Consider the following 27,884-nt stretch of genomic DNA (forward strand, 5'->3'; position numbering starts at 1 on the left):
CACACCGGCGGATCAATCAGCCAGGTCTAATACACTTCCCAAGGCGAAGCGGACCACTGACGTTGCTCGGGCCTTAGGCTATAGCCTAGGACAGCCTGTGCCTTAATCCGCCATTCTGTAAACGAATTAACTTGTCAATGCAGTACACGCCATGATTTTGTGGGACTGGCTGAATGTTTGCGAGGATGGGAAGTGTGTTCGTGATTACAGATTACGGATACAGATAGTACTGAATGACATCCCACTGAACTGACATTTCCATTCAAACACTTGTCAGCTAATGAATTATTGCCACCGAATGGAATAATTGGGATATATATCTTCCAAGGACTGTTGTGCTGTCATCCACTTTTATGTGTTATAAATTGTATAGTAATTATGTGGTATTGAAAAAAAAACCGAGGCAAGTTAAAAACTTGGGTGTTTATTTTCTTTCCCCTCCAAGGATCTTTGTCCACACCCTCCTAAAAAAATAAGCCTCCTCTATTGCAAAGACTTGGGACCTCCAGGTTCTGACAGACAGAGTGGATAAATGTGTTAAAATCTACATCAAACACGTCAGATGCAGCAGTCACGTCCTCAAGTTTCTAGCCACACGTCTATGCACTGCTGTGCAGTGACACACAGGGACACTCCGCCAGTACGAGAGAAACCAGGTAACTGGATTCCACTGCAATGAACAAGCCAGCCATCATGAGAGACACCCCGACCCAGCTGAGGCCAAAGACGAACAGAGGTACGAATCGTAATGAATACTGTCATTCCGTAAACTACTGTAAAGCCGAACAGACAAAAAATGCTGGTTAGTCAGTTTAGAATAAATACCAGCAGGGAAAATTGAAACTTTTCCTACTGGTGGCATGTTGGTTTTGTCTGTGGTAATCCTGCCATAGAAAAAAAAGAATGCAATTCGTGTAAACGCAGGGCTTAGAACTGCCCTTCGCACATGTAGGTGAGGACATTGCATGAGACTGGGGAGGCGAATCGGGCACTAATGTGCACTAGCATGATAATCAGCTAATGGAAATAGATGGATACTCACCAGGGACTTTCTAGTAGGTTATGCTGCCACCTGATTGCAACTCCTGAAGGCTAAAAAAAAGTTTGTCCTGGAGAATTTGTTTGAAATAAGTACTAATGCTTTGTAGCACTACACAACTATCATTTCAGTTTGGTGAAAGCCTCTAAAATAAGATGGATAATCTGTGTCCTTGAACTCAGAACAAGAAGCTTCTTTTCATCCTGTTCTAGCTTTTGGATTGAAGTCACTATTCAGGCAGCAAATATACATGTTGTGGTGGGTGTTAATGAATTGTTGTTTAAAGCCTCTAAGGCAGGCGGTGCTCCGGTTGCCTGAAATGACTCTCTTCTTCTCCTTTTGGAAACAATCAAAGGATCTAAACGACTAGATGGGACTGGTTACCTTGGGGTGCAGGTCCGAATGCCAGTGAGGGACCTGCTTAGAAAACTGCGTCTGTCCAAAGGTCTTGACCCCAGTGAAATAAAGGTACAAACCACTTTATCAAGCTTCTTTTTCAGATCCTGTTCTTTCAGATCCTGCCACCCCTATCGTTCAGTCAAGTTTGTAATTTTGAGCTTTCCTTCCCTGCAGAGATATCCAGGTACGGAACAAAATGCCTCAGGTAAAATGCACAACCTGACGGGACGTCATATGCTGTTTAATACTCTTTATTACTAATACTGCTCTTGTGACAGGAGAGAGGAAACGAGTGACGACCTCAGGTACCCGAAAAAAGAGGCAGGTGAGAACCACACACACCTTTTCCTATTTTAAGGCTACATGGATTTGTGCAAAAACAATCCATGCATGCAACAGATGCTGTATTAGATAATTATGTTAATACAGATAACATGATTTATTAATATAGTAATAAATCTGTCAGTGAAACATTTGATGATTACTTTGCAGAATCAACTTCCTTCAGAGGCTTTGGAGGACTTGGCCATCATTGTTGAGGTTCTAGAGGAGGACCTTAAAGCCAACAAACTATGCAGGTGTATCGGGGAGTTCTTCCCATCTCCATACTTTCCTCACAGCATTGGACAACAGCTGGGAGAGACACTTCCTTCTTGTTTATTAAAGAGCATTGTTCCACGATCAGGGCCTGTGCTTCAGAGACAGGTTTTTTTGACTCTGTGTCTTTTCTCTGACAGAGAAATGCAAACCACATTCACCCCCAGCAGCCAGACCCCTCTTCCGTCCCCTGGTGGACATACAGGAAGTTCCGGGGATGAGGCAGAAGACTTGTCTTCCCATCATATGGTCATCTTCACCCACACTAACGCTGAATACAAAGGGCACTCATCTGAAGAGTTTGTAATCCAGAGCAAGTCCAGCCCGTGCTTTTGGGAAGGCCTCCAAGACCAAGCAAGGGACCCCCATGGATATGCTGCCACCCAGTGCTCATGGGAAACTCACCCTTTTTTCCAGTTGCAGCAACCAAGGGGAAAGAACCTACTGAGGAGTGTTTCTGACCAGGATCTTACAGAGTTTCAGAAGGGAGGTGGGATGTAAGTGACAAAGTGACACATGACCCTCAAAAGATAAGTCAAGCCTGTTAAAGACCGGTTGTATTGTCGCTAGTAAACAATCCACCCTCTAGCAATAATAGCCATCAGTCAACTAACAAGTAAAGCTTGTTAACCAGGCAGGTCAACAATGATGTGGATCTTTCTCGTTCAGTTGGCCAGGCATTCATACTATCATAGCAAATCTGGCTGGTTGTTCTTGTTTCATGAAATGTCAGTGTTTCAGTATCTATTACCTAATTAGATCCAAAACACACAGCGAAACCAAAAACGAATGAGCTTCAGTCACAGATCACTGACAGCAAGAGAATGTTTGCAGACAAAATAAATATGTAGCCTTTCACAAGAAAATATCCATACACGGGAACTACCAGTTCTGAAGTTATACAATTTACCCAGGTGTTCCTATATAGCCGCAAAAATTGCCATCTTAATTCATAATTGTGTGAATATAAAATGCTTATTCCTAACGGATGAACTCAATGCACATTTTTGCATTACTACAGAGCCTTAGCACAGGGATTTAAAACACAATTCCAGGCAATGCATGCTGTGACAGTGTGTGGCAGCTCTAATCTGGTATCTGGTGGACAGTGGGATGGAGCAAAAATGTGGACCGTCTGTGGGTTCCCGAGGACTGGGTTAGGAAACACTGATGTAAGGGGTGACAAACCCCTTTTGTAAGTGGTTCGGTTTATTACACAGACCAAGCTGAATCAAGACTATAGAACCCCAAAATCTCAAAGCAAGAAGAACAAGGGTGGCATGAGACCTTTGGCAGGTATCTGAACCATTGTACTTGACATGAGGTTACATCACCGACCAAATAAGCAGCCCAGGCTGTTCTACTAACAGCACCAATGATTCTTGACTGTAAGACTTTGGCAAGATGAACATAAAAAATACACTCATGAGAGTTATACTAGAGGAGGCACAACCAAGACATCTGATTGGTTGATACTACTTCCTCTAGTTGCTTGGCTCCACTCCCTTTACAATCTAAAGTAAACCTCCCAAGAACAAATACCCAGCCTGAATGAAAAGTTTCTTTAAAATGAGTCATTTTATCAGACCAAATTAGTGTTTTTTGTTCTCTTCTCAGACTTCTTCACAATGTAGTAAGTCAAGGACAAAGATGTTTGGCTTCTTCGATTGGCCAACAAGTAGCATCAGTAAACCGGCTGGATGTCAAAGATGCTGCAGGAAAGGTACAAACCACACACTCACTTCACATTGGCATAATGCACACAGGTGCCTTTGCCACATACAGCATATTCCGTTTGACATTACATCAAGCTGAATATCTACCAAAGTGCTATAGGGTACATGATAAATATAGACAATATAACCTTAACCAATCCATCTTCTAGTTGTTTATCCTTGCAGGGTGGGGGCTGTAGTATATCACAGGCATAGGCAATATGGTTCTGGTATATGCTGGATGGGATGTCAGTTCATCACAGGGCATGAATTAAATTTGGTAACGCTTAAAGTTAACGGCACCCTCATAATACATCCATAGAATATTCAGTGCACCGTCATGATGCATAGAAGTTTCACAAACAGCATGTAAGTATTCCTTAACATCCTAACAGACCTCTAATTTACCGAAGTGAAACGGTATGAATATTTAATATCACAACTACAATGATCAAAATCACAGTTATCTGTATAATCACGGTATTGTTCAAATTTGAAAATCACAAATAAAATGAGCAGCACTATGCATTTTGTTTTCTTAAACGTTAAAATAATAATAATACAATACCTTATGTAAGCATATAACAACTACATCAAATTACATTAACATTAAAAATCTCCAGAGCGCTGTCACTGTCTTCCAACTTTGGTTGATGCTGGACAGTGAAGGTAATCAGCCACAATTTTAACAATGACTAAAATTTGAAACAGTAATACTAACCGTCTGGAATTTTACCATGGTTTACTGTGAAACTGATAACCATTACATTCCTAATTCACACTAATATCAAACATTATACGATTATGTATGCATATTAAAGCTGGTAAGGTATGTTAGGATGTTATGGTATACTTACATACTGAATGTATGTTCTATGAATGACTTATGAAGGTGCACTGAATGTTATACAAATGCATTAGAAAGGCAATATGAAGATGCACTTAAAGCGTTACCTTATTTTTTTAATTAATATAAATAAATAGTAATGTCTTGTGTGTGGTTTAAATGCATGGATTTTACTTTTATGGAATTTGCCAGTCACAGGATCCTCATTCGCCACCATCGAACCTGACTAACAATACACCCTGCCTGCTACCTCAGACCGCCTTGCATTTGGCTGCACAGAGGAACCAGCACTTGTTGCTCAGTGATCTGATTCTCCTTGGTGCTGACGTTAACGTGAGAGACGGACACGGGAGGACGTGTCTTCACCTAAGCGCCGAGAAGGGAAACTTCAGAACCTTGGAGGTAGCGACGTGCGATCTCCACTCAATTGGTGGAAGACTGCGGCATTCGTTCTCATCTGTATATCCTGGGTGAATGAGCGGTAGCCTTGGCACAATATCATCTGATATATTATCACCGTGGAGGACAAAGGGCTGCCTAATACCACAATTTTTCTAATTGTTTTTTTTTTCTGGACTTGGAGTAATTTTGGAAATGCCTCCAAGTACATAATCTTCATAATTACGAAAAAGGCAAAATAAAAAAGCCATGTGTCCCGAAAATCACATTATGCATGAAAGATTAACAGGGCCTGCATGTGCGAATTTGGCTTTTAATACAGGATAATTCTCCTGTTATGTAAAAGTGTAAAATACAAAAGGTGATATTCATTTCAGGTTCTGAGAAATTTCATGAATAGTGGTGTTCACATCAACGTGAAAGCAAAGGACATGAACGGTATGGAAGGGTTTTAATCCCTCTCTTTCAGATGTTCCCATATAAAGTCTTTAATTCTTTAAATAGGCTTGGTGCTCAGTTGGAGAAAATTAATACACCTAAAGATTTTAATTTGTCTACCTGTGCTTCTTCCTGGGTCAGGGAACAGTGCCCTCCATTGTGCAGCGGAGGCCTTGCACGTGGTTGACTGGGAGCTGCAGTTCTGCACGGACGCCAGGCGGGTAGAGGTTCTCACACTGCAGAAGGAGCACCTCAAGGAGACCATGAAGGGCCTGCTGCAGATGGAAGAGCTGCATCACATGCAGGTGAGCATAGGTAGCTCATTCCCTAGCTTTCGTTCATCTCTTCTACCCTACTCCCATAACATCCTGCGATGCAAATATGCAAATTCAGCACCAGCGGGTGGTTTGTCACCCAGACTCTCATGAACACTGCATGCAAATAGTCCTCAAAGAACTTGGAGGTTTTTTTTTCCTGCTTTAATTTATCAATATGTTGCCAGAATTACTGTCTGTGGTAATGTCATTATGAAATTTAGTTTTATAGAAATGTTTCTGGCAATGCCTCGGGCACCACTAAGCCTTTAAGCTCTCATTGAAAGACCTTCATGCACACTGGGGCCTAACAGGCTCAGAACCACCTACCAGAGAGGCACCCAGATGCAGAACTTGTGCATCTTTAGAAGACACGTTTCCATGCAGAACGTTACACTCTACACAAATGGATTGTTGGCCTACAGCTCAAAGGCCTCTGCATTATACACATCCAGTGTTTAGTGAAGGCAAAAGTCAAATGTTCAAAGCAGGTCCTGATCCTGCACTCTGCTCTGCAGACCTACAGAAGCAAAGTCATCGATGGCGAGGGGAATCCGAACATCTATAATGATGTGGCCAGGAGTGCAGTTCAAAATGTAGGTCAGGATGACAAGGGGCAAGTAGGGTGGGGCAGCCCAGTCTATGGGCACGCCTTGTCTATGTGGTAAACTCGAAAACCAACAAGATTATGAAATATTACGCAAATATTGTAGGGGTGGGAGATAAGTCAAAAATATCAAATCATGATTTTTTTTAATGCCAGGATGACGATCTTACAGCAATTCTTTTCCATGCTGGTTTTTAAGACTATCTGGTAACACTTTATTTGACTTGGAACAACTATTATAATATTATGCTATTAATTAACCACAAGCTAAGACTTGGTTACATACAGATCTCATTCATCATGAATTAATCATTAATTAATTCATCAGTTAATCATTATGCATGTTTTATCTCAAGCAGTTACTATATTTGTTACTATATCTGTTAATTCTGTAAAACTGAACTATTGAAGGAACTGCTGAGGGAACAAGTCATGAATAACACAAGTGAAATACTGATCTCATTTTTGTTCATCATTAATGAATCGTGACGCATCTTTTATCTCAAGTAAGCTGTATTTTTTTCACGCTTCTGTTCATAACTTGCACTTCAGTAGTAACTGAGTTATTACTAAGTATTTGTGCCCCGTCTCGCGCTCATTCAAGAAATATTACGGCATATTCATATTACTCCATTACAAACCTAAAATTAGCTAATATATCAAAAGCGCTAGAGTAAGGTAATTAAACTGCCACATACATGTAAATGCGTGTGCAGACTAGTCTTGAGTTGAAAATCTCACGCCAACCAGCTGAGCAAAATTAGTAGCCCTGCTTTCGGATGTTTTCTTTTGAGGTGGCTAAAAGTGGTTCGTCGTATTGCTATTCGACGTGCAAACTTTATCGTTGTAAATACCCATTGGTATTTCGAAAATATAAACAACTTATTGAAAATATAAACTACCGATATTGAATTATTTTTCAGGAACCAAACCTTCTCGGTTATGTTGCCAAACAGGGAACGTGTTGTACATCGCGCGTTGCATGCTGGGATTAGGGCGCGAATTTCTGTTATTGGTTTATTGGCGTGTTGAAAACAAAAGAGTTGTATGAACCATGCAGCTGCAGCTGCTAGAATATGCACTGTAACATGATACGAAAGATCCGTAAAGGCATTTTAATCGTTCACATCTTATATCGTCAAATCGCACAGCCCTACAATGTTGCGTCTGTTCTCTGTAAGTAGACTACTTAATCAATAGATGAACAGCATCCACCAGCTTGTCACAAACTGAGGTCAAAATGTAAAATGACAGTCATTTGTCAGTATGGATACAGTTTCTGTTTGTTTTGTAATATATCCCACTTATGACTAGGCATTAATCTTAATAGCTGTCATTTAGATGCAGGTGCTGGGCCGATATAACTAACATGCAAATTTACAGGAATGACAGCTCGATGATACCCCGTGATCTTCGTTTATCTGTTAGATCTCCCTGAAGGTTTGGTTCAGGTCTAGAGCACAGCCAAGCTTGCGTGCTGCAACACAACCTTGTGTTTCACCAGCTAAGTGGCTGCACATGTTCCATTTTCTGTGAAATTTAAATACTTCTTCGGTAAAGTCTGTAAATGCTGCAATAAAAATGAATGTGAAAACTAATAAAATATTAAAACTAGGGCAATGTGGCCATTGTAAGTACAACAAATATAGTTGGTTTCAATGAGTGCAGGAGTCTTTTAACTATTAACTGTTATTGTAGCTGAAATTGAAATAAATGCATGACTCTTAGAATATAAATAGTATCAGACCAAGAAATATACATATATAGAATCTCTGCATATAAAGAATTAAAAGGATTGTTAGTCATTTCCTGTTATTTTATTGTTTGCCTAACAACGCCATGTGCTTTTAAAAATGTTTAATTAGATTGTATATTTGACATAAATTCTGCTGTTTGAAGTCCTTAAAATAGCTATGTGTAGTCACTATGACAAATTAAATAATGATGAATTTTTCAATTCCATTTGAGTGCCATTAATTTGTTTTTCATATTTTAATCGTACTCCACATTCAGTCCCATTGACCTGGCCAGTGGCCATGTTGTCCAGCAGGGTTTGGCTATAATGGTAATTATCTATCCAGCCATCCATTTTCTCCCGCTTATTCAGGGTCTGATCGCAGGGGCAGCCGTCTAAGCAAACATGTCCAGACTTTTTTCTCACCAGCCACCTCCTCCAGCTCCACCTGGGGAATACTAAGGCGTTCTCAGGCCAGCTGAGATATATAATCTCTCCAGTGTGTCCTGGGTCTGCCCTGGGTTCTCCGCCTGGTTGGACATGCCCGAACCACCTCCCCAGGGAGACGTCCAGGAGGCATCCTAGATAGATGCCCGAACCACCTCAACTAGCTCCTTTGGACGTGGAGGAGCAGCGGCTCTACTTTGAGTCCTTCCTGAATGTCTGAGCTCCTCACCCTCTCTAAGGCTGAGCCCAGACACCCTGCAGAGGAAACTCATTTCTGCCGCTTGTATCCACAATCTCGTTCTTTTGGTCACTACCCAAAGCTCATGACCATAGGTGAGAGTAGGAACATAAATCGAGAGCTTTACCTGTGAGTCGGGTAACTGTGGCCAATCAGAATCAGTAACTGCCTGGAAGAACTGAAAACAAGGCCTGGATTTGGAATCAAGGGCCAGATTTGAAGAGCCCTGCTATAAAGTATACAGTACTGTGCAAAAATCTTAGGTAGTTAAAGAAAATCATATTTAATGAACTTCATGTAGTTGGTAAACTATGATATAATGTCAGCTGAAGTAACAGACACCTTGGCCGTTTCAATACCGCTCCTAAAATCTCCCCAGTATTTGAAGCAACCATCCAATACACCAATGTATTTTTGACTCTTCTACATGACTACCATGAGGTACATTTCCCAGAAGTTCCCATTTACAACTTACATAGCTGGAACAGTTCAGTTGGATGATTCCAACTATGTAATTGCTAACACTGTTTGCAACTGTGCTTTTGGGAAACTTTCCCCTGTTCAGCTAATCAAAATCCCACTGAGTTATTTAACTAACCTAATTAATGTATTAATTTGGGTGGTACTGAAAGATTTGGCGGGGGAAGATGGTGGCGCAGGAGGTAGCGCTATCATCCAGCAACTAGAGGGTTGCAGGTTCAAGTCCTGGTTCCTCCTGACCCTATCGAAGTGTCCTTGAGCAAGACACTGAACCCCAAATTGCTCCCAGTGAGCAGGTTGGCACCTTGCATGGCAGCCTCTGCTACCGGTGTATGAATGGGTGAATGTGAGGCATAAAATGTAAAGCGCTTTGAGTACTCGTAGGAGTAGAAAAGCACTATATAAATGCAGTCCATTTACCATTTGCTGAGGTGCCCTAGAAGAGAGAGGCTTGGGAACTGCAGTGTCGTTCTTCCAGACATCCAACAAGATTTTGGAGAATATAAGAAATTCCTGTTGGCTTTTATTGTGCTACTGTTAATTTGCATAGTTTAGTGTTAAATTGCTATCTATCTTACTGCCCAGATAAATAGCTTTAAACATTTTCTTTGCCCACCTAAGACTTATGCACAATAATGTGTAATAATATCTGTCAGACTAAGATAACCGAAGGGTGTTGGTAAGAAACGAGGAAGAAGCTTAGAACGACTAACACTATTTTATTATAAACTTACACGGAATGTCACAGGTACATAGCACCTACCAACCACCCGCACCGAGGAAACACGAAGAGGTGTTCTGGACAGTAAGGCACACACACGGGGAGTGATTTATACAACGGCTAAAGAAACGCCTAATCGGACACGGTTCACATATGACACAGGCACGACAAAACGGAATGCATCTGGCATTTACAATTACGCAAAGAGTGGGCTATTTACAATATCTCCAGTACGCATTTACCGGGTTCCGCCATAGAGAGCCATCCCGCCGGCGGTACAGTGTACGTATATCTTACGGGGTTGAAGTTGACTTCTTCTCCTGCTTCCATTCCTAACTGAAGAGCAGATTTCCGAAACATACTCTGTCCAGTTCAAAAGTAAGTAGCATTTCTGTGAGTTCTGGCAAACTGGATTACATGGGACTGAGTAAGTTTTGGTTGCCAACACTGTAACATACGACGAGGAAGCCTGGCTTTAGGTCACTGGCTTTAAGTCAGTTCTACGTACAAAAGACACCTGTATGTATCTTTATTACTCCCACTGAGGCCCTGCTACTTCTTCATTACTATTTTTGTCTTAAGCATTATAACACAGTCTAAAGACTACTCTGCAACTATTTGGTCCTAACAACATGTCATAACGATTATGTTTGAAGTATTTGACATGAATACAGTTTATTAATCACTGGAATAGCCCGTTTAGGAGGTAATCTGGAAGAGTGAGTGCTTTCAGATTAACACCGATGACAAACTTGTGGTAATGTGGATTCTCACTATCCTACACCTCTCCCATTGATCGTTTTAGGAGACTGTGAATGCAGTTCAAAATAAACTGAAAAAAAATATCATATTTCACAAATAAAATACTTTGATAACGTCCAAAAACAAATAAACGACGAATTACGGGAACACTAGTTGGACTATCAGAAATAACTATTCCTGGTACTTAAGGCATTACAGCAATAGAAGGTAGAAGGAATACCAGTGTTGCTAGGACGCGAAGTTAGTTGCTATGTTAGGGTCCTTCAAGGAAATGTGTTGACTGTAGCTGTCGTATATATTGCCTGATTAATTTTATTTAACAATGACTCACAATCTAATCATATTTTTTAAATGTATGTCATTATGAACATTAAAAACTTTTGTATGTTAAGTTTTATTTATATTTATTTAAGAAATGAATAGCTTATGCTCTACTGTGTTTAAATTCTTAAAAGGCTTCTTCTCAGTAGTTCAGTTGCTAGGTTCCATTTGTTTACGCTTATTCAAAAACAGTTGCGAACTATTTAGCTATACTTACATAGATTGTATTAGTTAGAGCTAATTGTGCAACTAATGTAAAAATTGGTATAATGGTTAATCGACGACTTTCGAACGCTTTGTTGTTTTAAAACTCGTTTTCGCTCTCAATTTTGTGTCTTTTCAGCAGCAATGTGCTGGAGCACTTGACATCGCGCTTACAGTAAGCCTAACCAGACAATTACTTGCCATTTCGCATATAAACACAAGGAGTCATTGGTAACGCTCCGGGATTTGTTGAAAATATGTTTAATCTGATGTAGCTTTTTAGTATTTAACTAGTTGATGACGTTAGATCTCCCTGTGAATAAAGCGGAACAGTAATAATAGTGGGTGATGATTTGAATTCGGTTCATAGAAAATCACCGTCAGTCTTGAGTTGGATAACAGAAAAAAAGCGCAAATCTAAAGATTCTTTATTAAAAAATATGGAGTCGTACCATGTACTGGAAATGATAGGGGAGGGCTCTTTTGGGCGTGTGTACAAAGGACGAAAAAAGTTCAGCGGGCAAGTAAGTATTTTTATGCATTATTTGTTGTTATTTTATGTATTATCAGTTGATAGATATGCACTAATTGGTATATCTTAGTTTCCCGTATTTATTAATTGCGTATGTGTCTGGCGATGGACACCCCGTCCCGGATAAGTGGTTATTAGATGGCTGTATTATTACTCGCTTCAGAAGTGAGTGGCTCTTTGAGTTAGGACTGTGTCCATGACTAGATGACAACCGGCAGGTCCGTAGGAACCGGGAGGGACGTGTACCCAGTAATATTTATCCATCCATCCATCCATTTTCCAAACCGCTTATCCTATTGGGTCGCGGGGGGTCCGGAGCCTATCCCGGAATCAATGGGCACGAGGCAGGGAACAACCCAGGATGGGGGGCCAGCCCATCGCAGGGCACACTCACACACCATTCACTCACACATGCACACCTACGGGCAATTCAGCAACTCCAATTAGCCTCAGCATGTTTTTGGACTGTGGGGGGAAACCGGAGTACCCGGAGGAAACCCCACGACGACACGGGGAGAACATGCAAACTCCGCACACATGTGACCCAGGCGGAGACTCGAACCCGGGTCCCAGAGGTGTGAGGCGACAGTGCTAACCACTGCACCACCATGCCGCCCCCAGTAATATTTATTATTAATATTATTATTTTTGCTTAATTCATCCCTCCAATAAATGGACCTTGATATTTATCATTTATCATACATTATAAATATAGAATTTTAAGTAACCTACTGGATAATATTTATGTTAAGGTCGTAGCACTGAAGTTCATTCCTAAGGTGGGCCGGTCGGAGAAGGAGCTGCGCAGTCTGAAAAGAGAGATTGACATCATGCGGGACCTGAGACACCCGAACGTGATCCTGCTACTCGACAGCTTTGAGACAGAGCGGGAGGTAAAGGGGGGATGATTCTCCGAGTGCCAGAATTGGGATTGGTGTGTGGTTCGTTGGGTTACGATCCTTTGCTTGTGTTTAAAATGTAACTAGTTCAAATCCCAAGGCTGGTGAAGTGGTTTCACTGTTGGACCTTTGAGAAAGTTCCCTGCCTTCTCCTAAAAACAATGTTACTTTGGACAAAAGCATCTGCTAAATAAGTTAAATGTAAATATCCTCCGTGTTTCTGCTAGAGACCTTATTTTATCCAGCAAGACCTGTGATTGATGTAGGTCATTTCATTTCTTTTCTTGGTTTAACATTGTATTATATTGGCAAAAAGATCCAAGCAGACTACGACTATGATAACATGTCAGCCGCTCAAAGCCTCACTGAGTGCATTTATTACAGGTCGTTGTGGTCACAGAGTATGCAGAAGGGGAGCTGTTCCAAATTTTGGAGGATGATGGAAGTTTGCCAGAGAGCCAGGTTGGTTGTGACATCCCTGCACTCCCCTTTACTGTCTTAAAAGAGTGAACTTTAGAAATTACTAAGAAATGAAATTTCCCCTGTTGCGTTTATCGGATGTAATCAAACATTTAAATGTAAACATTGCGCTTAGGGTGAAGAACAGAAGAAATAGGGGATACAAGTCATTGTAGTGATTTAAAGTAATATTTTAAAGTGGGACTGATACACTTTATTATCCTGTTTCTGGTGAAACCAAAAGATGCAAACATTTACCCTAATGGTAAAGGTCAAGGTCTTAAGGCAGTTGCTTAAACATCGTCTAATAATCAGTTTTGTTAATGAACTTGTTACTTTTGGCTTGTAAAAGTAAAGTGGATAAATAACAATTTGATTTATCTCTTCTAGGTTCGAGTCATTGCTTGCCAGCTGGTCTCGGCTTTGTACTATCTGCATTCTCATCGAATACTTCATCGAGACATGAAACCGCAGAATATCCTTCTGGGGAAAGGAGGCCGGGTCAAGCTCTGTGATTTTGGGTGTGTTTGTGAGGATGATGAGAGAATGCTGGCGTTCGGCTCATGATGGCGCCTGGTTTACATGGCATTGAACTGAGAGTGAACCAATCACATTGGTGGGTCCAAGCAACTAAGGGAGGTGGGACCAACCAATCAGATGTCTTGGTCCCGCCTCCCCTAGTGACTTCTTCTTCGAGAAGATCATTGTAACTGCCGTTTAGCTTTTGTCTGCATGTGAACATTAAGCGTTTCCATTTTTATTGTAGTTAGCGCACAAACTTTCTGAGGGGTCTTTGAAATTCCAAATTGGGTGTGTGATATTATTTATGTACCCCAAAGTTCACGAAGAGATGTTGCCTGACTTACTGGGTGATCGTCATGTGTGAGGTGTTTTGTGTACCGTTCTAACATGCGCTCACCTTGCCTTTGTAGTTTTGCCCGTGCAATGAGCATGTCCACCCTGGTGCTGACCTCCATCAAAGGCACACCGCTCTACATGTCTCCAGAGCTGGTGGAGGAGAAGCCCTACGACCACACAGCCGACCTGTGGTCGCTCGGCTGCATTCTGTACGAGCTCCACACGGGGGCGCCCCCTTTCTACACAAACTCCATCTTCCAGCTGGTGCAGCTAATCATCCGAGACCCGGTCAAGTGGCCCGGAAGCATGAGCCCAGACTGCATGGTACAGTGCATCTGCACACGTCCGGAGCATGAAGTGACGATCCCATTGCCGTCGCGCATATGTGAACATGTCCTAGTGGGTTAACTGTAATGTCGCAAAGTCTTTGTAACCAAAACATTAATCATTGTTGCCATCAGATTTTAATCACACGGTTTTCTCATTATACATTCATTATACAAAATGCAGCTGAACTGCGTGATGCCAATAAAGAAGGTGTGACTGTTTCAGCACGAGGATGATAAGTGATAAGCAGCAAATACTCACCAAGGCTCTCAAAAATAAAGTAGGTCCTGATCAGAGGTGTGAAGTTCAGATTCAGAAAGTACAAATACAGACCGAGATTTTGTTTCAACCAACCAATTCAGTATAAAGAGTCACATTCTCTTTAGTGCTGAACTGGTCGGTTGAAACAAAATCTTGGGTTGGACTTGTACTCTCTGAACCTGAACATTACAGCTCTGGTTTTGATTGCAGTTAATTAAATATTTCCTCCAGATACTCCCCCCCCCATTCCAAAACTATGCTGAGGCTAACTGGAGTTGCGAAATTGCCTGTAGGTGGGTGAGTGTGCCCTGTGATGGGTGGGTGCCCCACCCTGGGTTGTTCCCTGCCTTGTGTTTGTAGGCTCCAGGACAGGCTCCAGACACGCCAGGACCCTGAATAGGATAAGCAGTTATGGACGGACGGATGTGTGACTTAATATTACAACAAAAAGAAATTATATTCTTATATATTCTACATATTCTCAAGTTGGCATGATGGCTCATCGGGTAGCACTGTTGACCAGAAACTGGATTTTGAGTTCCATCCCTGCCCTGTCTGTGTGTGAAGTTTGCATGTTCTCCTACAATCCTAAAACATGCATCCACGTAAACTGGCATGTCTCAACTGTCATTAAGGGTTTTCAGTTTGCCAGTGCATTGAAGGCATTTGCTCCAGTAACAGTTTTGTGTATTTTCGATAGTCTGCCCATTCATGAAGCACCAAAACTGTCTTCTTATTTGATTAACAGAGTTTCCTAAAAGGCTTGTTGACCAAGGACCCCCAGAAAAGGTTGTCTTGGCCAGACCTTCTAGAACACCCATTTGTTGCAGATGGAGTTTTGGGTGAGTCTTGAACTTTCTTTAGTTTATTTTTTTGTTTCTCATTATTGATGTGTATATGTAACTGCTAACAAGTATTTATCAAAGTTGCAGTCACTTTTTCCAATACTCTTCACACAGCACAACGGCAATCTATGTGGCCTGAACTGTGGATAATTTGTCATTGTCTTGACACAAAATGCATTAAGTGATGACATCTTCCAACATTCATGAGTTCTTTTCTCATTCACACTCCCCCACCAGCAATATTTTGCACACGCTAACAGACTGTTTTCAAAACTGTAAAAAAAAATATGTTGAAAACTTAATTACTGAATTGTGCACTGCATTTCTGCAGTGACAATATTGAAAATCCAAACAAAAAAATATATAACAAGATTAAATTAGAATGTAATTTTTGAAACACAGTAAATTCCCATTTCTGCTGAACACTTGGCCAGGTGCCTTGAGTCTAATTTCATCAGCATCGATGAAAAAGGTGACATCCTTGGGATGATTTTCCCAGCGCCCATACCTTCCGGGATAGGCTCCAGACCCCCTGCAAACCTAAAGAGAATAAGAGGGTACAGAAAATGGATGGATGGAGGGATGGCTGGATGGATGGAGGGATGGCTGGATGGGTTTATAGAGGAAGCAGATTGAGAGGGAGAGAAGAATGTGTGAAGAAAAGAAAGGAAGAAATGTAATAGGAGAAAGAGTGGCAGTGGATGTGCCAATCAGAAAGGGCTCAGCGTCAGAATGTGCGGAGCATCGTCCAATGCTGGTTTGACTTGACGTTGCGAGAACCAGTCATTGGCCCACAGAGCACAGTCCCTAGTGAACTATATGGAGGACATGCGCCGGCAGAAGAGAAGGACCAAGTGAGGACCGATGCCAGTCTTTGTTGCTGTATGGCGTATCGTGGAATTGCACCCCTTTGCAGCAGTCGCTGGATGGTTTGTCGCACATCCCAGAAGACATTAGATATGATATGGATGAGAACTTGGTGCCGAATCTAGGAAAGAGCGTGGATCATCAGTGTTACATACACACACATCTCCTATAGCGCATACAGCTGCAGGAAAAATTAGGAGACCACAGCACATTTTTTTGTTTCATTCATTTCTCAGTTTAATTGTGTATGAAGTCTTTTGATGGCTTTAGTGGATTATGAGGGGGGCGGGCACAGTGGTGCAGTGCTTAGCACTGTAGTCTCGTATATCTGGGAACAGGCCTTGAGTCTCCACCCTGGCTATGTGTGTGGACTTTGCATGCCCCCCCCCCCCCATGTCAGCATGGATTCTCCGGTTTCCCCCCTCAGAGTCAAAAAACATGGCAAGGTGAGCTGGAGTTCGCAAACTATGCAAAAGTGTGAATGTGTGTGTGTGTGAATACTGTGTGAATGTGTGTGTGTGTGTGTGTGTGTGTGTGTGTGTGTGTGTGAATACTGTGTGTGTGTGTATGTGTGCTCTGTGATATGCTGGCACCCCATCCTGGATTGTTCCCTGCCTTGCGCGTGTCACCTCCGGGAAAGCGTCTGGACCCCCGCGATCCCACACAGGACAAGAAGTTACGGAAAATGGTTGGATGGTGCATTTTAGAGGTGCGATTAACTATTGGACCAAGCCGCACGTTTGTAATGCAAACTGTACGAAGGGTTTTGAAAAAAGTGACTTCGGTTTTGAGAAATGCATGTCAGCAATTGTAAAAAAGTGTAACAAACACTCACAACATGAGGGGAAACGCAAAAGCTTATGTGCCAGGTCAGCTCTTGCACCTGCAGTGCCGTGTCACTGTAACACAACACAGCTGGATGTCTGTGGCGTCCGCAGCGTAATACAGTTGTCTGTCCCGCTGGCTGCCCCGAGCAGTACTTGCCGACAGCAGCCCAGACAACCCCTTGACGGTGACTCCAAGCCCTGACCTGCAGGCTCTCAAGATGAAGCAGGTGAAGGAGAGGACAGCGCCACGCAGTGGAGAGGGGCGGCTACTGCGCAAAGCCAGGGAACAAAGAGCCAAAGACAAAAAGGTACAATGCAAACATGGCTGATTGCTGTTACAGCTGTCACACTGGATGCTGCGGGATTTTGTGTATAAACAAAGTGGATACATTACAGTGGGGGTGGGATTTATTTTGTTACGGTATGTTTAGATTAAGTCATATTGATGTATATTCTAAAAAAATATATACAAATTTCCTTTTGTAAATACAGACATTCCTCTACTTACGAACGAGATGCATTTCGAACAGCCGTTCGTAACTTTAAATGTTCGTAACTCGTTATTTAACATCATTTTATGGGTATACGCAAGTACACAGAACTAGGATGCTGGGAGTACGCACGCTACGCTGCTCCGCGGCGGGAGTAGCGGACAGAAGTCGTACTGGGCGGAATTGGCGAGCGGGAAAAAGAAATTGATGTTGTGGGCAGGAAATGGGAGCCCAATGAGCACAATTTGGACTTACAGTCCTCTTCGTTCGTATGTCTGAAAGTTCGTAAGTTGAAAGTTCATAAGTAGAGGAGCGTCTGTACATGTTTCTGCTCAATAAACTTAGAAGATTGATGTTAGTTTCCTGAAACTTTCAAGAAATATGCACTGAGAAACTTACTCCTTAGGATTTTGCAGAGCATAATCAAAGAGGTGGGAGGGGAAATTGCTCGAATAAGGCACCTTTGAGGACAGCCCCAGATGGAAGGACCCCCTCCAAGGATTGCCCTGTTGCATCTTTGCATTGTTTGGACCAGGAACTGGAAAGGCCACCAACCCAACAAGACCCAGACTCTAGAGGACAGGTAGACAGGTACATTAGATTTCCCTTTTCCCTTTTTTTATGGAATCAGTTGTCATGACATTTCAGGCAGTAGCAGGTCGGCATGGAACGTAAGCTTACAGTTTTCGCACATGTCCATATAGTGTCACTGTTGTGCAGTGCAAGAGAGCAGTGGAATTGCATAATTTGAATAACCAGTGATGGAGTATAAGAGGTGCAGACCTTCTCCAGGTCCACAGCTGGCCGCTCATGCTGTCGCTGTAGATGTTCTTCCTGCCAAATCCAGTTTAATTGAACTAATGCACCGAATCTCAGCTCCTGACTGTGAGGCTTCTAGGCCCTGCTCTTGTAATGCTCCCCGCCGATGCTGAAGCACTCTGATGTTCATGCAGGGGAGGTCAGATCAGCAGGGATTTCGCCAAGGAGTTTCCGTCCATAGAAGTCGGGCCTAGGCGTGTCGTTACGGCCCACCGTGGTAGTCGCCCCAGCCTTGCCACTGTGCGCCCATTCAGTGAGGTTAGTGACTCCTATCACTCAGCTCCCCAGCGTGCCACAGCTTCAGGTATAGTTCTTTTTCGCTGATTCCCTATTATTTAACTAACTAATTTTCACTTTTTGGTTTTTCGTTTTGGCTTCCAGACTCAGGGGAGTTCAAGAGATGTTTATCAAACATGTACATCCGGGGTGAAATATCATTACTAGATAATATACTATGACATACTAGCATTAACATATTTACTTGATAATATATTACACATGCTACACATGTACGCAGTGGCTAGATGATAAGCTAGACACAGTCAGGGGAGTATCTAGAAATTCTGGTTCCCTTGAAAAAATCTTACCTTGGGCCCCTTCCTCCAATTTTATATATAGTTTAATGTATGCAAGGGCCCCTGTTAGCGCTCGGCCCCCGGAATCTGCCAGGGTATCGAAGCTCCTGCACACAGTATGGGCTTCTGTTAGTTTAAACTTGTGCCAGGGTTTAACATTTTCCCAACCTCAGGCCGTAGATGTTCAAACGTAAAAACGTTTGAAAAAATCACCTACAGGCTTGGGTCTGATTTGCCTTATATTACGGTTTTACCCATGAGAGCAGCATTTTCTTCATTTGCACTTGAATACAGCAGCCTGAATGCTTAACACGTACTTAGCAGTTGTAGGTAATTGTTCTGGCATTTTTATTTGCAGCCGAATACAGCTCTGAAAAATAAGTTAAACGTAAATGTAATTCCCTGTATGTTTGTGAAATCCAGGCTGCTAAATGATTCCCTGTATTTAATCACCTTCAGTCCACATCCACTTTATACTGTGGGTGTGCTGTGAGCTTACCAATGTTTATTACTGTTTAATAAGCACTAATTTTTGTGTAAGCTTTACTCAAAAAATACCCAAAGACTGCCTGCACAGGTCATATCAGTCTCAGGCCGACGATACAGCCTTTAACCGGTAGGTTCCTGAAATGGTTTAAATTCTGGGAGTGAATTTTTTTCATTACTGACTTTTTCCAGCTAACTTTATGTACACAAGAAGTAGGAAAATGCAACACAAGCTTAAACTGCTGTGGAATAAATATCCCCCCCTCCCCAGCTGAGATAAAGTGAAATTGGCTAGCTAAGTCGACACCCTCTGACAAGACCGTGCTGTAGGCGCCCGCTTATGCCACCTAATGGGTTGACCAGTACTTGTGAATGGTTTGTGTTCTCAGCAAATCCTAATAGCGAGCTTGTATTTCACGAATTAGCAGCACCTGGAATATATTTCAGTTGTTTTGTTATTGTTATCATGTTCATCTCATACTTCATATGCAGAACAGCAGAACAGTCTTCTGCTTTAAAATAATTTTATCATGAAACAGCCCTATATATGATATCCGTATGTAACAGTTTTCAACACAGTGAATGAGCCTGGTACCTGTTATCATGCATTGTCCACCTGCTTGGTGCCTGTTATCATGCATTGTCCACTTGCTTGGTGCCTGTTATCATGCATTGTCCACCTGCTTGGTGCCTGTTATCATGCATTGTCCACCTGCTTGGTGCCTGTTATCATGCATTGTCCACCTGCTTGCTCCTTTTGGAAGCAGGACATTGACAGCGATGAAGAATGGCAGAGCCTGGTTAAGACGACAGATCCAGGGAATATGACCTCTGCTACCTTTGACCAGTCCATCTTAGGGCGTTTGAAGAGCCGATTACTAACATCCAAATTCCAGGTAAAAAAGGAGGTCTTCAACTATAAATTAATACTGTGGCGATTTACACTTGGCCAAATTCCAGCATGCCGTTGCACTTGTGTGACGGTTACCCTTAGTGCTACAGTATGAATGTATATTAATTCTTTCTTTCATTTTTACATATACTTTTATTTGGCAGAGAAGTACATAAGTAGACCTGCTGTGCAATATGTCCACTGTTCCAGAGTTATCTCACATTAATGTTGCTCACAGCTAAAGCTAACGTTAGCTTTGTCATGCCATTCTGGTTCCCACTTCCCACTCAGCTACTGGAAGGAAGGGCAGAAGGGGCGTGCTGCATCCGTCCGCCTCTGAAGGTCCTGAGTAACCTGCTGGCCCCGGGTGCAGACCCAGCAGTCACCAGCTGCTTGACCCAGGAAGGGGATCTACCTCATTTCCTGTTTGAGTTGGTCGAAGGAATTATGGGAAATCCAGTTAATCAACAGGTAAAAATGAAGGACGTTGGTGACGGACGGCTAATTTAAATCCCTTTTTTTTCAGTTCACGTCACATATGACCTATGTGTCTCTGTCACATGCCATAAGTTTTCATTAGTTTTTTTTCTTCATTCATTTACATCTTCTTGCCGCCAGCAGCCGTGGTGCATACCAGTACTGGGAGACATCATATATGCATTGATAGTCCACGGGGAGCAGTTCTTTGACTGGGAACCTGTTGAAAAGAGGTGATTTTCTTTATTACCATTTTTATTATAATGATCCATATATTTGTCCATCCAGTTGCCATAAACATTATCTGGTACAAGGTGGCAGTGAACCTGGAGCCTGTCCTAGTAAGTGCAGGGTACAAGGCGGGGTACGCCCTGGACCGGATGCCAGTCTATCGCAGGGCACAAGGCGGGGTACAGCCTGGACTGGATGCCAGTCTATCGAGGGCACAAGGCGGGGTACGCCCTGGACCGGATGCCAGTCTATCGAGGGCACAAGGCGGGGTACGCCCTGGACCGGATGCCAGTCTATCGAGGGCACAAGGCGGGGTACGCCCTGGACCGGATGCCAGTCTATCGAGGGCACAAGGCGGGGTACGCCCTGGACCGGATGCCAGTCTATCGCAGGGCACAAGGCGGGGTACGCCCTGGACCGGATGCCAGTCTATCGCAGGGCACAAGGCGGGGTACACCCTGGACCGGATGCCAGTTTATCGAGGGCACAAGGCGGGGTACGCCCTGGACCGGATGCCAGTCTATCGCAGGGCACAAGGCGGGGTACGCCCTGGACCGGATGCCAGTCTATCGAGGGCACAAGGCGGGGTACGCCCTGGACCGGATGCCAGTCTATCGAGGGCACAAGGCGGGGTACGCCCTGGACCGGATGCCAGTCTATCGCAGGGCACAAGGCGGGGTACGCCCTGGACCGGATGCCAGTCTATCGCAGGGCACAAGGCGGGGTACACCCTGGACCGGATGCCAGTTTATCGAGGGCACAAGGCGGGGTACGCCCTGGACCGGATGCCAGTCTATCGCAGGGCACAAGGCGGGGTACGCCCTGGACCGGATGCCAGTCTATCGCAGGGCACAAGGCGGGGTACGCCCTGGACCGGATGCCAGTCTATCGCAGGGCACAAGGCGGGGTACGCCCTGGACCGGATGCCAGTCTATCGCAGGGCACAAGGCGGGGTACGCCCTGGACCGGATGCCAGTCTATCGCAGGGCACAAGGCGGGGTACGCCCTGGACCGGATGCCAGTTTATCGAGGGCACAAGGCGGGGTACACCCTGGACCGGATGCCAGTCTATCGCAGGGCACAAGGCGGGGTACGCCCTGGACCGGATGCCAGTCTATCGCAGGGCACAAGGCGGGGTACGCCCTGGACCGGATGCCAGTCTATCGCAGGGCACAAGGCGGGGTACGCCCTGGACCGGATGCCAGTCTATCGCAGGGCACAAGGCGGGGTACGCCCTGGACCGGATGCCAGTCTATCGCAGGGCACAAGGCGGGGTACACCCTGGACCGGATGCCAGTTTATCGAGGGCACAAGGCGGGGTACACCCTGGACCGGATGCCAGTCTATCGCAGGGCACAAGGCGGGGTACGCCCTGGACCGGATGCCAGTTTATCGAGGGCACAAGGCGGGGTACGCCCTGGACCGGATGCCAGTCTATCGCAGGGCACAAGGCGGGGTACGCCCTGGACCGGATGCCAGTCTATCGCAGGGCACAAGGCGGGGTACGCCCTGGACCGGATGCCAGTCTATCGCAGGGCACAAGGCGGGGTACGCCCTGGACCGGATGCCAGTTTATCGAGGGCACAAGGCGGGGTACGCCCTGGACCGGATGCCAGTCTATCGCAGGGCACAAGGCGGGGTACGCCCTGGACCGGATGCCAGTCTATCGAGGGCACAAGGCGGGGTACGCCCTGGACCGGATGCCAGTCTATCGAGGGCACAAGGCGGGGTACGCCCTGGACCGGATGCCAGTCTATCGAGGGCACAAGGCGGGGTACGCCCTGGACCGGATGCCAGTCTATCGCAGGACACAAGGCGGGGTACGCCCTGGACCGGATGCCAGTCTATCGAGGGCACAAGGCGGGGTACGCCCTGGACCGGATGCCAGTCTATCGAGGGCACAAGGCGGGGTACGCCCTGGACCGGATGCCAGTCTATCGAGGGCACAAGGCGGGGTACGCCCTGGACCGGATGCCAGTCTATCGCAGGACAAATGCACGTAACTTTACATACTGTCACACAGTATGAGGCATTTAGAGTCAGCAATTCAATGAAATGCATGTCCTTGGACTGTGATGGGAAACCTGAGAAACGGTGTCCTCTTGGGGAGGACAGAACAGAAAATGAGAGTGAGACTCAAAGCCCCACTGAACTACAGCATAATAATAATTATTTCATTCACGGCCCATTCATGAAAACTGAAAGCTGTGTCATCGTGGCTGTAAACTGGAGAAAAAATGGATGGATTGATGGAGGGCTGTGTTTGACCACGGACTCACAAACCCACCTGCTGGCGAGACCCTGTTATTACCCCATTGCCTCACCTTCATGTTGCCAGTGATAATATGGATTGTAAGTAAAGATCTCAGTCTTGTCTTTTTTTAACAGACTGGAAGAGCGGACCCAAGCCTTTGTCACAATTCTGAAGGACCCCCATATGGCTCCTCTGTCGGTGAGTAATTCATCCTGCTCACCTTCCTGTCAGCTGACCCAAACCACGGTCGTCTGGGTAACTGTTTTCCAATGATGACGCCGCCGTCCGGCCTTAATGAGTCCTGCCTGTCCGTCAGCCTTTAGTCGCCGCCCTGCTGGCCCTGTTCTCCCACCACGGCATGCCTCTGGAGGTCTCCCCCGAAGAGCTGATGGCTGTGGCCGAGCGTGTACTCTCAGGACCGGCGGAGGTAGGCTGGGCTCATCCTGGGATGTTTCGCAGCGCAAATGCCCCGGTTCCGCCCTGCTTACAGTGCTTGTCAGTTGGATCACAGGCTTATTAAAACTCCACCTGGTTTTTCAGGTTCCTTCCGTTCTTACATTGTTATAGACCGTTAAAGCCGTGTTCTAGTACTGAGCCTTGCTTCCTATGTCTCTGTTCCACTCACCTCTGTACCCAGGACCTCTGTACCTTGCTTGGATTCATTCTCATGTGTCTCTTTTTCCATTTTTATGAATGAGATCTGCCCATCTCGTCCGGCCCGCTAACCCCTTCTGTCTCTTTCCTAGCTCTATCTCCCTCTGCCCCGAGGCTGGGGTTTGTTTGATGGCATCTTGGTTCTGCTCTTCCAGTCCCTCTCTGAAGCAAGTACATCTTTTTATTGTATTATATATATATATATATATATATATGCTTTACAGGTATCTTTAAAACCTCCGACTCGTGAGACCTCGCAGTTCCTCGCTACCCGTTCCGTATAGCGGGAGAAAATTGCTGACCTCATTCTGCAGCGCTAACGTACGACTTAAGATAATCACAAAGCAGGCTGCTGCCTCCCTGCACCTTTCAGCTTCTCTCTCTTCTATTTTAACACACGGAGGTATTTTTAAAAGCTACCTACCTGTCTCGGCGTCCCCTCTCCCTGCAGCAGGGAAGCTGTCCTCCCTCCGACTTTCCGAGCTCCTGCCTCTGGCGCCGTCTGTGGCCGAAAATCGCCGTCGCGTCAGAGGAGGGTAATGGGGCGTGTGTGTCGCTGGCCGGTATGTATCTAAGATGCGGTCTTGTGAAACCGCGCAGGTTAAAATGCGCTCCAGAGTGTAATATGCATGACAGAGAGTTCACATGCTTTTAAACCAGGCCAATTTTGAAAAGACTCTTGTGGGCAGGTTTGAATAAGTAATGTGGTATCAAAGTAAGTTCATATAACTGGTATGTGGTATAAAAATTACATTAGTACAATTTCAATGAACTTGTTGAATTAGAAGTCTCTTTTTTTCCTTTCTTTCTTTTCCTTTCTAACATCCCTTCATTTTCCCGTCGTAGGCCTGCACGCATTCCTCTCCCTGGTCCTCTTTGTCTTCACCAGGAAGCCCCGAGGTTGTCTGCCTGCTTTTTCTGATACTGATTTACGCTGTGTGGAGACCTTGGCCCATCTGCTTTCAGCTAAGAGGTCAGCCCCCACTCCCCCCCCCCTTTAATGTGGCATTACCAAAGACATCTGTTTTGTTGGTGACGCCATTGTGTTTACCGAACGGCTAATTAAAGAGGATGGAAATGGGTCAAGCGCTCATGCGGCCACCTGCTGGCCACTCTCCGCAGCGGCGGGCTGAGCCGTGTGGCAGGTGAGGGTCGGCCCGCTCGGCCCCAGATTAGCCCCAGCCCCGGTAGCCTGCCCTTGATGAGCTGCCACTTGTTGTGCTTCCCGTTGGCTCTGGACGTTCCCGAGGAGACGATGTCGCAGATCCTGCAGTCGTACCATAGCTGCAACATCGTCTCACGTCTCCTACAGGTGACCTGCCGCCTTTTCTCCAAGGTCTCAGAAGCATCAACCTAGAGCAGGACTATTCAAATCACGGTTCTCAAGGGCCAAGCACTGCTTATTTCCCAGCCTTCCTCTGCCTGTGAGCCAGCTGTGAAGCCTCTGGCCAATCAGCATCAGTAATTATTTAACTAACTACCTGGGAGAACTGAAAACAAGGCCTGGATTTGGAATCGAGGGCCAGATTTGAATAAGGGGGCCCTAGAGAGAAATGTCTTAGCAGAAACTCCGTCCCCAAATCTCCAGCAAACAGTACACCCTGGATTCCAGGATTCTATTAAATTCATCAGATACAAAATACACTCAGTAAAATATAGTTTAGTTTTCCCCTCAGCTGTTAAAAATTTGGTATTTTTTCCATTAATAATTTTACATGGAGTTTTACAGTCGAAGGTCAGCCAGTTTTCTGCTATTTTTATTTATGGTAATTTTTATTTATGGAGTAATTTAATAAATGAGTAGGTGGGATGGTTTATTTTTAATTTGTAAGTATTGTTAACCTCACACAAGACATGCTTTTTTTCTCTTTTTCCCCTGGCTCGATGTCTGTGTGTGTGTGTGTGTGTGTGTGTGTGTGTGTGTGTGTGTGTGTGTGTGTGTGTGTGTGTGCCTGCATTCCCGGTTCTCCCCAGCTCTGCTCGGCTCTCCCACTCCCCCTTCTGGAGGTTCCTCTCTCCCTGCTGTGCCGCCTGCTGCTGTGTGATCCCCAGCGGTCCGTGCCGCGCTTCAAAGCTGCCGCAGAGGCCATCGGCTTCTTCTACCCTCTGGGGCCGGATCGCCACGACGACCGCGACTCGGAAGCCGGCGGGGGGCCCCGTCCACAGGAGGGCAGGACGGCCGCTTCCCTCCTGGCCGATCTTCTCCAGTCAGACGCGTTCTCTGGCTCGGCCGCTGAGCTCCTTTCCTTGGTCTCCCAGGTCGCCCGCTGTTCCCCGCGCCCCCCCCTCTCCCTCCTGAACCTGGACCCTTCCCTGCTGAGGTCGGCCCTGGCCCACCCGGACCAGACGGTACGGCTTGCCGCCTGCAGCCTGCTAGGTAACCTGGACCCACTGTGGGTCCAGACCCCCCCTGGCGAGCAGCCCCACCTGCCGCTCTTCCGGGACCTGATCGACCAGCTGCACGACCCATCCGTGTCCGTCCGGAGGGTGGTGTGCCGGGCAGTGGGGACCTGGCTGGGTTTGATCGTCACGGGGGACAGGTGTGAGGAAGGGTGGGGCAGCCTTGCGGAGGGAGGGAGTCCGTTTCGGGACTGCCAGGGGTGGGCAGAGATGGCCCTGGGGGTGGTTCCCACCCTGATGACCCTCCTGCAGGACTCGGACCCCCTGGTCCGACGGCACTCATGCGCAGCTTTGGGGAACGTGGCCAGCGTGCCAGGTGGCACTGCCCCCCTGCTGCGGTGCAACGGGCCCGACCGGCTCCTGCGCGTGGCCTGCTCCGACACCCACGGCGGCGTACAGGAGGCGGCCGTCTCCAGCCTCTGCCTCTTCAGCCTGCAGGACTCGCTGAGGCAGGTGAGGGGTGCTGCCTCGCTCGGTCACATGACCTTCACACTTCCCTCTGACCACGGCCTGCAGGGACACAGAGCAAAAACGAAAAAACAAGTATTGCATTTTCAATTCCCAGAACGAAAAAAAAAATCCCAAGAAACATCAACGTCACAGGGTTTACTGTCCAGTTTCTAAATTTACCTAAAAAAATCAATTTGATCAAACGAAAAAGAAAAAAAAATAGAGAAACTATTACTCTTTGCTAAATGCGATCAGTTTGTATCACTAACCAAATATAATTAGTGCTTATTATTATGCTGATGTGTGTGTGTGTGTGTGTGTGTGTGTGTGTGTGTGTGTGTGTGTACCAAACTCCCTCTCATCCCACTTCCTGTTTCAGTCTTTAGTGTCCTTGAACGCCTTTGACAGACTGAGCCAGGTGACCCGGAACCCGCACACACTGCAGCGGTACCGCCGGCTCATTAACGGGCTGCATCCCGCATAAAGGCCCCTCCAGCTGCGGGATTCACCCCCACGCCACTGGAGCGATTTGCCCCGCTCTCTTTTCCTGCTGAATCCCGTGGCTGTGCCGACTCCTCTGGGGCAGAGTGGACAGGCGACCTGGCCGCCCTTATTTCCGTCTCAGCCAGCACTGCATCCTCCCCTGTTGTACTATTATTTGCAGTTTTTTTTTTACTCTGACAATAAACTGTTATTCTGATTTCTGTTTGGTAATTTTTTTACACAGTGGATTATATTATTTTGCCGCCATTAACGTACCTGCTGTTTACCTCTGTCTGATCTTGCATGTTTTTCACAATTTTGGAAGTGACTTCCACAAATAACAAATATAAATTCTTAGTACATTAGAAATTGCTAACGTTTTTTTTCATAGTATTTTATGATAAGTTAATTCCCATATATGGGTGTAGACACAAAAAATTCTAGATTCTCCAGACACATTTAAATCATAAACAAGTAATTTACATTCACCAATATAATTTAGATTACTCATGAATTTAAATGCAGAAAGGGGGG

At 45.3% G+C, this 27,884-nt stretch overlaps 2 protein-coding genes across 7 annotated transcripts; both read left to right on the forward strand.

Moving 5' to 3' along the window:
* The first annotated feature begins 559 nt into the window (after positions 1-559).
* LOC125712466 (uncharacterized) lies at positions 560-8,100 on the forward strand. 2 transcript variants are annotated; one of them, XM_048982501.1, is made up of 11 exons: positions 560-736; positions 1,395-1,507; positions 1,613-1,643; positions 1,717-1,763; positions 1,931-2,016; positions 2,176-2,532; positions 3,653-3,758; positions 4,853-4,999; positions 5,374-5,434; positions 5,576-5,739; positions 6,267-8,100. In XM_048982501.1, the coding sequence occupies exons 1-11, from the start codon at positions 676-678 to the stop codon at positions 6,414-6,416; spliced, it is 1,323 nt and encodes a 440-aa protein (XP_048838458.1). In that variant the 5' UTR covers positions 560-675; the 3' UTR covers positions 6,417-8,100. The 2 variants fall into 2 exon arrangements, with proteins under 2 accessions (XP_048838458.1, XP_048838457.1); XM_048982500.1 differs by having other exon boundaries at positions 1,931-2,532.
* A 3,118-nt stretch (positions 8,101-11,218) lies between these two features.
* Positions 11,219-27,569, forward strand: stk36 (serine/threonine kinase 36 (fused homolog, Drosophila)). Of its 5 annotated transcripts, none has more exons than XM_048983689.1 (20): positions 11,219-11,787; positions 12,548-12,688; positions 13,079-13,156; positions 13,544-13,674; positions 14,086-14,335; positions 15,348-15,441; positions 17,289-17,446; positions 18,036-18,220; positions 18,583-18,706; positions 20,274-20,405; positions 20,693-20,872; positions 21,020-21,111; positions 23,498-23,561; positions 23,680-23,790; positions 24,110-24,184; positions 24,469-24,580; positions 24,864-24,990; positions 25,140-25,329; positions 25,992-26,870; positions 27,247-27,569. In XM_048983689.1, exons 1-20 carry the CDS (start codon positions 11,704-11,706, stop codon positions 27,349-27,351), a joined length of 3,312 nt encoding a protein of 1,103 aa, XP_048839646.1. In that variant the 5' UTR covers positions 11,219-11,703; the 3' UTR covers positions 27,352-27,569. The 5 variants fall into 5 exon arrangements, with proteins under 5 accessions (XP_048839646.1, XP_048839648.1, XP_048839647.1 ...); XM_048983691.1 differs by having other exon boundaries at positions 21,023-21,111; XM_048983690.1 differs by having other exon boundaries at positions 20,277-20,405.
* Positions 27,570-27,884: the final 315 nt, after the last annotated feature.

This window comes from Brienomyrus brachyistius, chromosome 18 (genome assembly GCF_023856365.1).
Source record: "Brienomyrus brachyistius isolate T26 chromosome 18, BBRACH_0.4, whole genome shotgun sequence".
NCBI classification, from domain to species: Eukaryota; Metazoa; Chordata; class Actinopteri; order Osteoglossiformes; family Mormyridae; genus Brienomyrus; species Brienomyrus brachyistius.

What these genes read in the sequence shown, in the direction of transcription:
- LOC125712466 (XM_048982500.1), top strand. Translation starts at nt 676, where the DNA reads ATGAACAAGCCAGCCATCATGAGAGACACCCCGACCCAGCTGAGGCCA. An exon ending in GTACCCGAAAAAAGAGGCAG is followed by an intron (nt 1,764 to 1,930) that starts GTGAGAACCACA and finishes ATTACTTTGCAG; the next exon opens with AATCAACTTCCTTCAGAGGC. An exon ending in GAAAGCAAAGGACATGAACG is followed by an intron (nt 5,435 to 5,575) that starts GTATGGAAGGGT and finishes TTCCTGGGTCAG; the next exon opens with GGAACAGTGCCCTCCATTGT.
- stk36 (XM_048983689.1), top strand. Translation starts at nt 11,704, where the DNA reads ATGGAGTCGTACCATGTACTGGAAATGATAGGGGAGGGCTCTTTTGGG. An exon ending in GAAGTTTGCCAGAGAGCCAG is followed by an intron (nt 13,157 to 13,543) that starts GTTGGTTGTGAC and finishes TATCTCTTCTAG; the next exon opens with GTTCGAGTCATTGCTTGCCA. An exon ending in GGCGTGTGTGTCGCTGGCCG is followed by an intron (nt 24,581 to 24,863) that starts GTATGTATCTAA and finishes TTCCCGTCGTAG; the next exon opens with GCCTGCACGCATTCCTCTCC.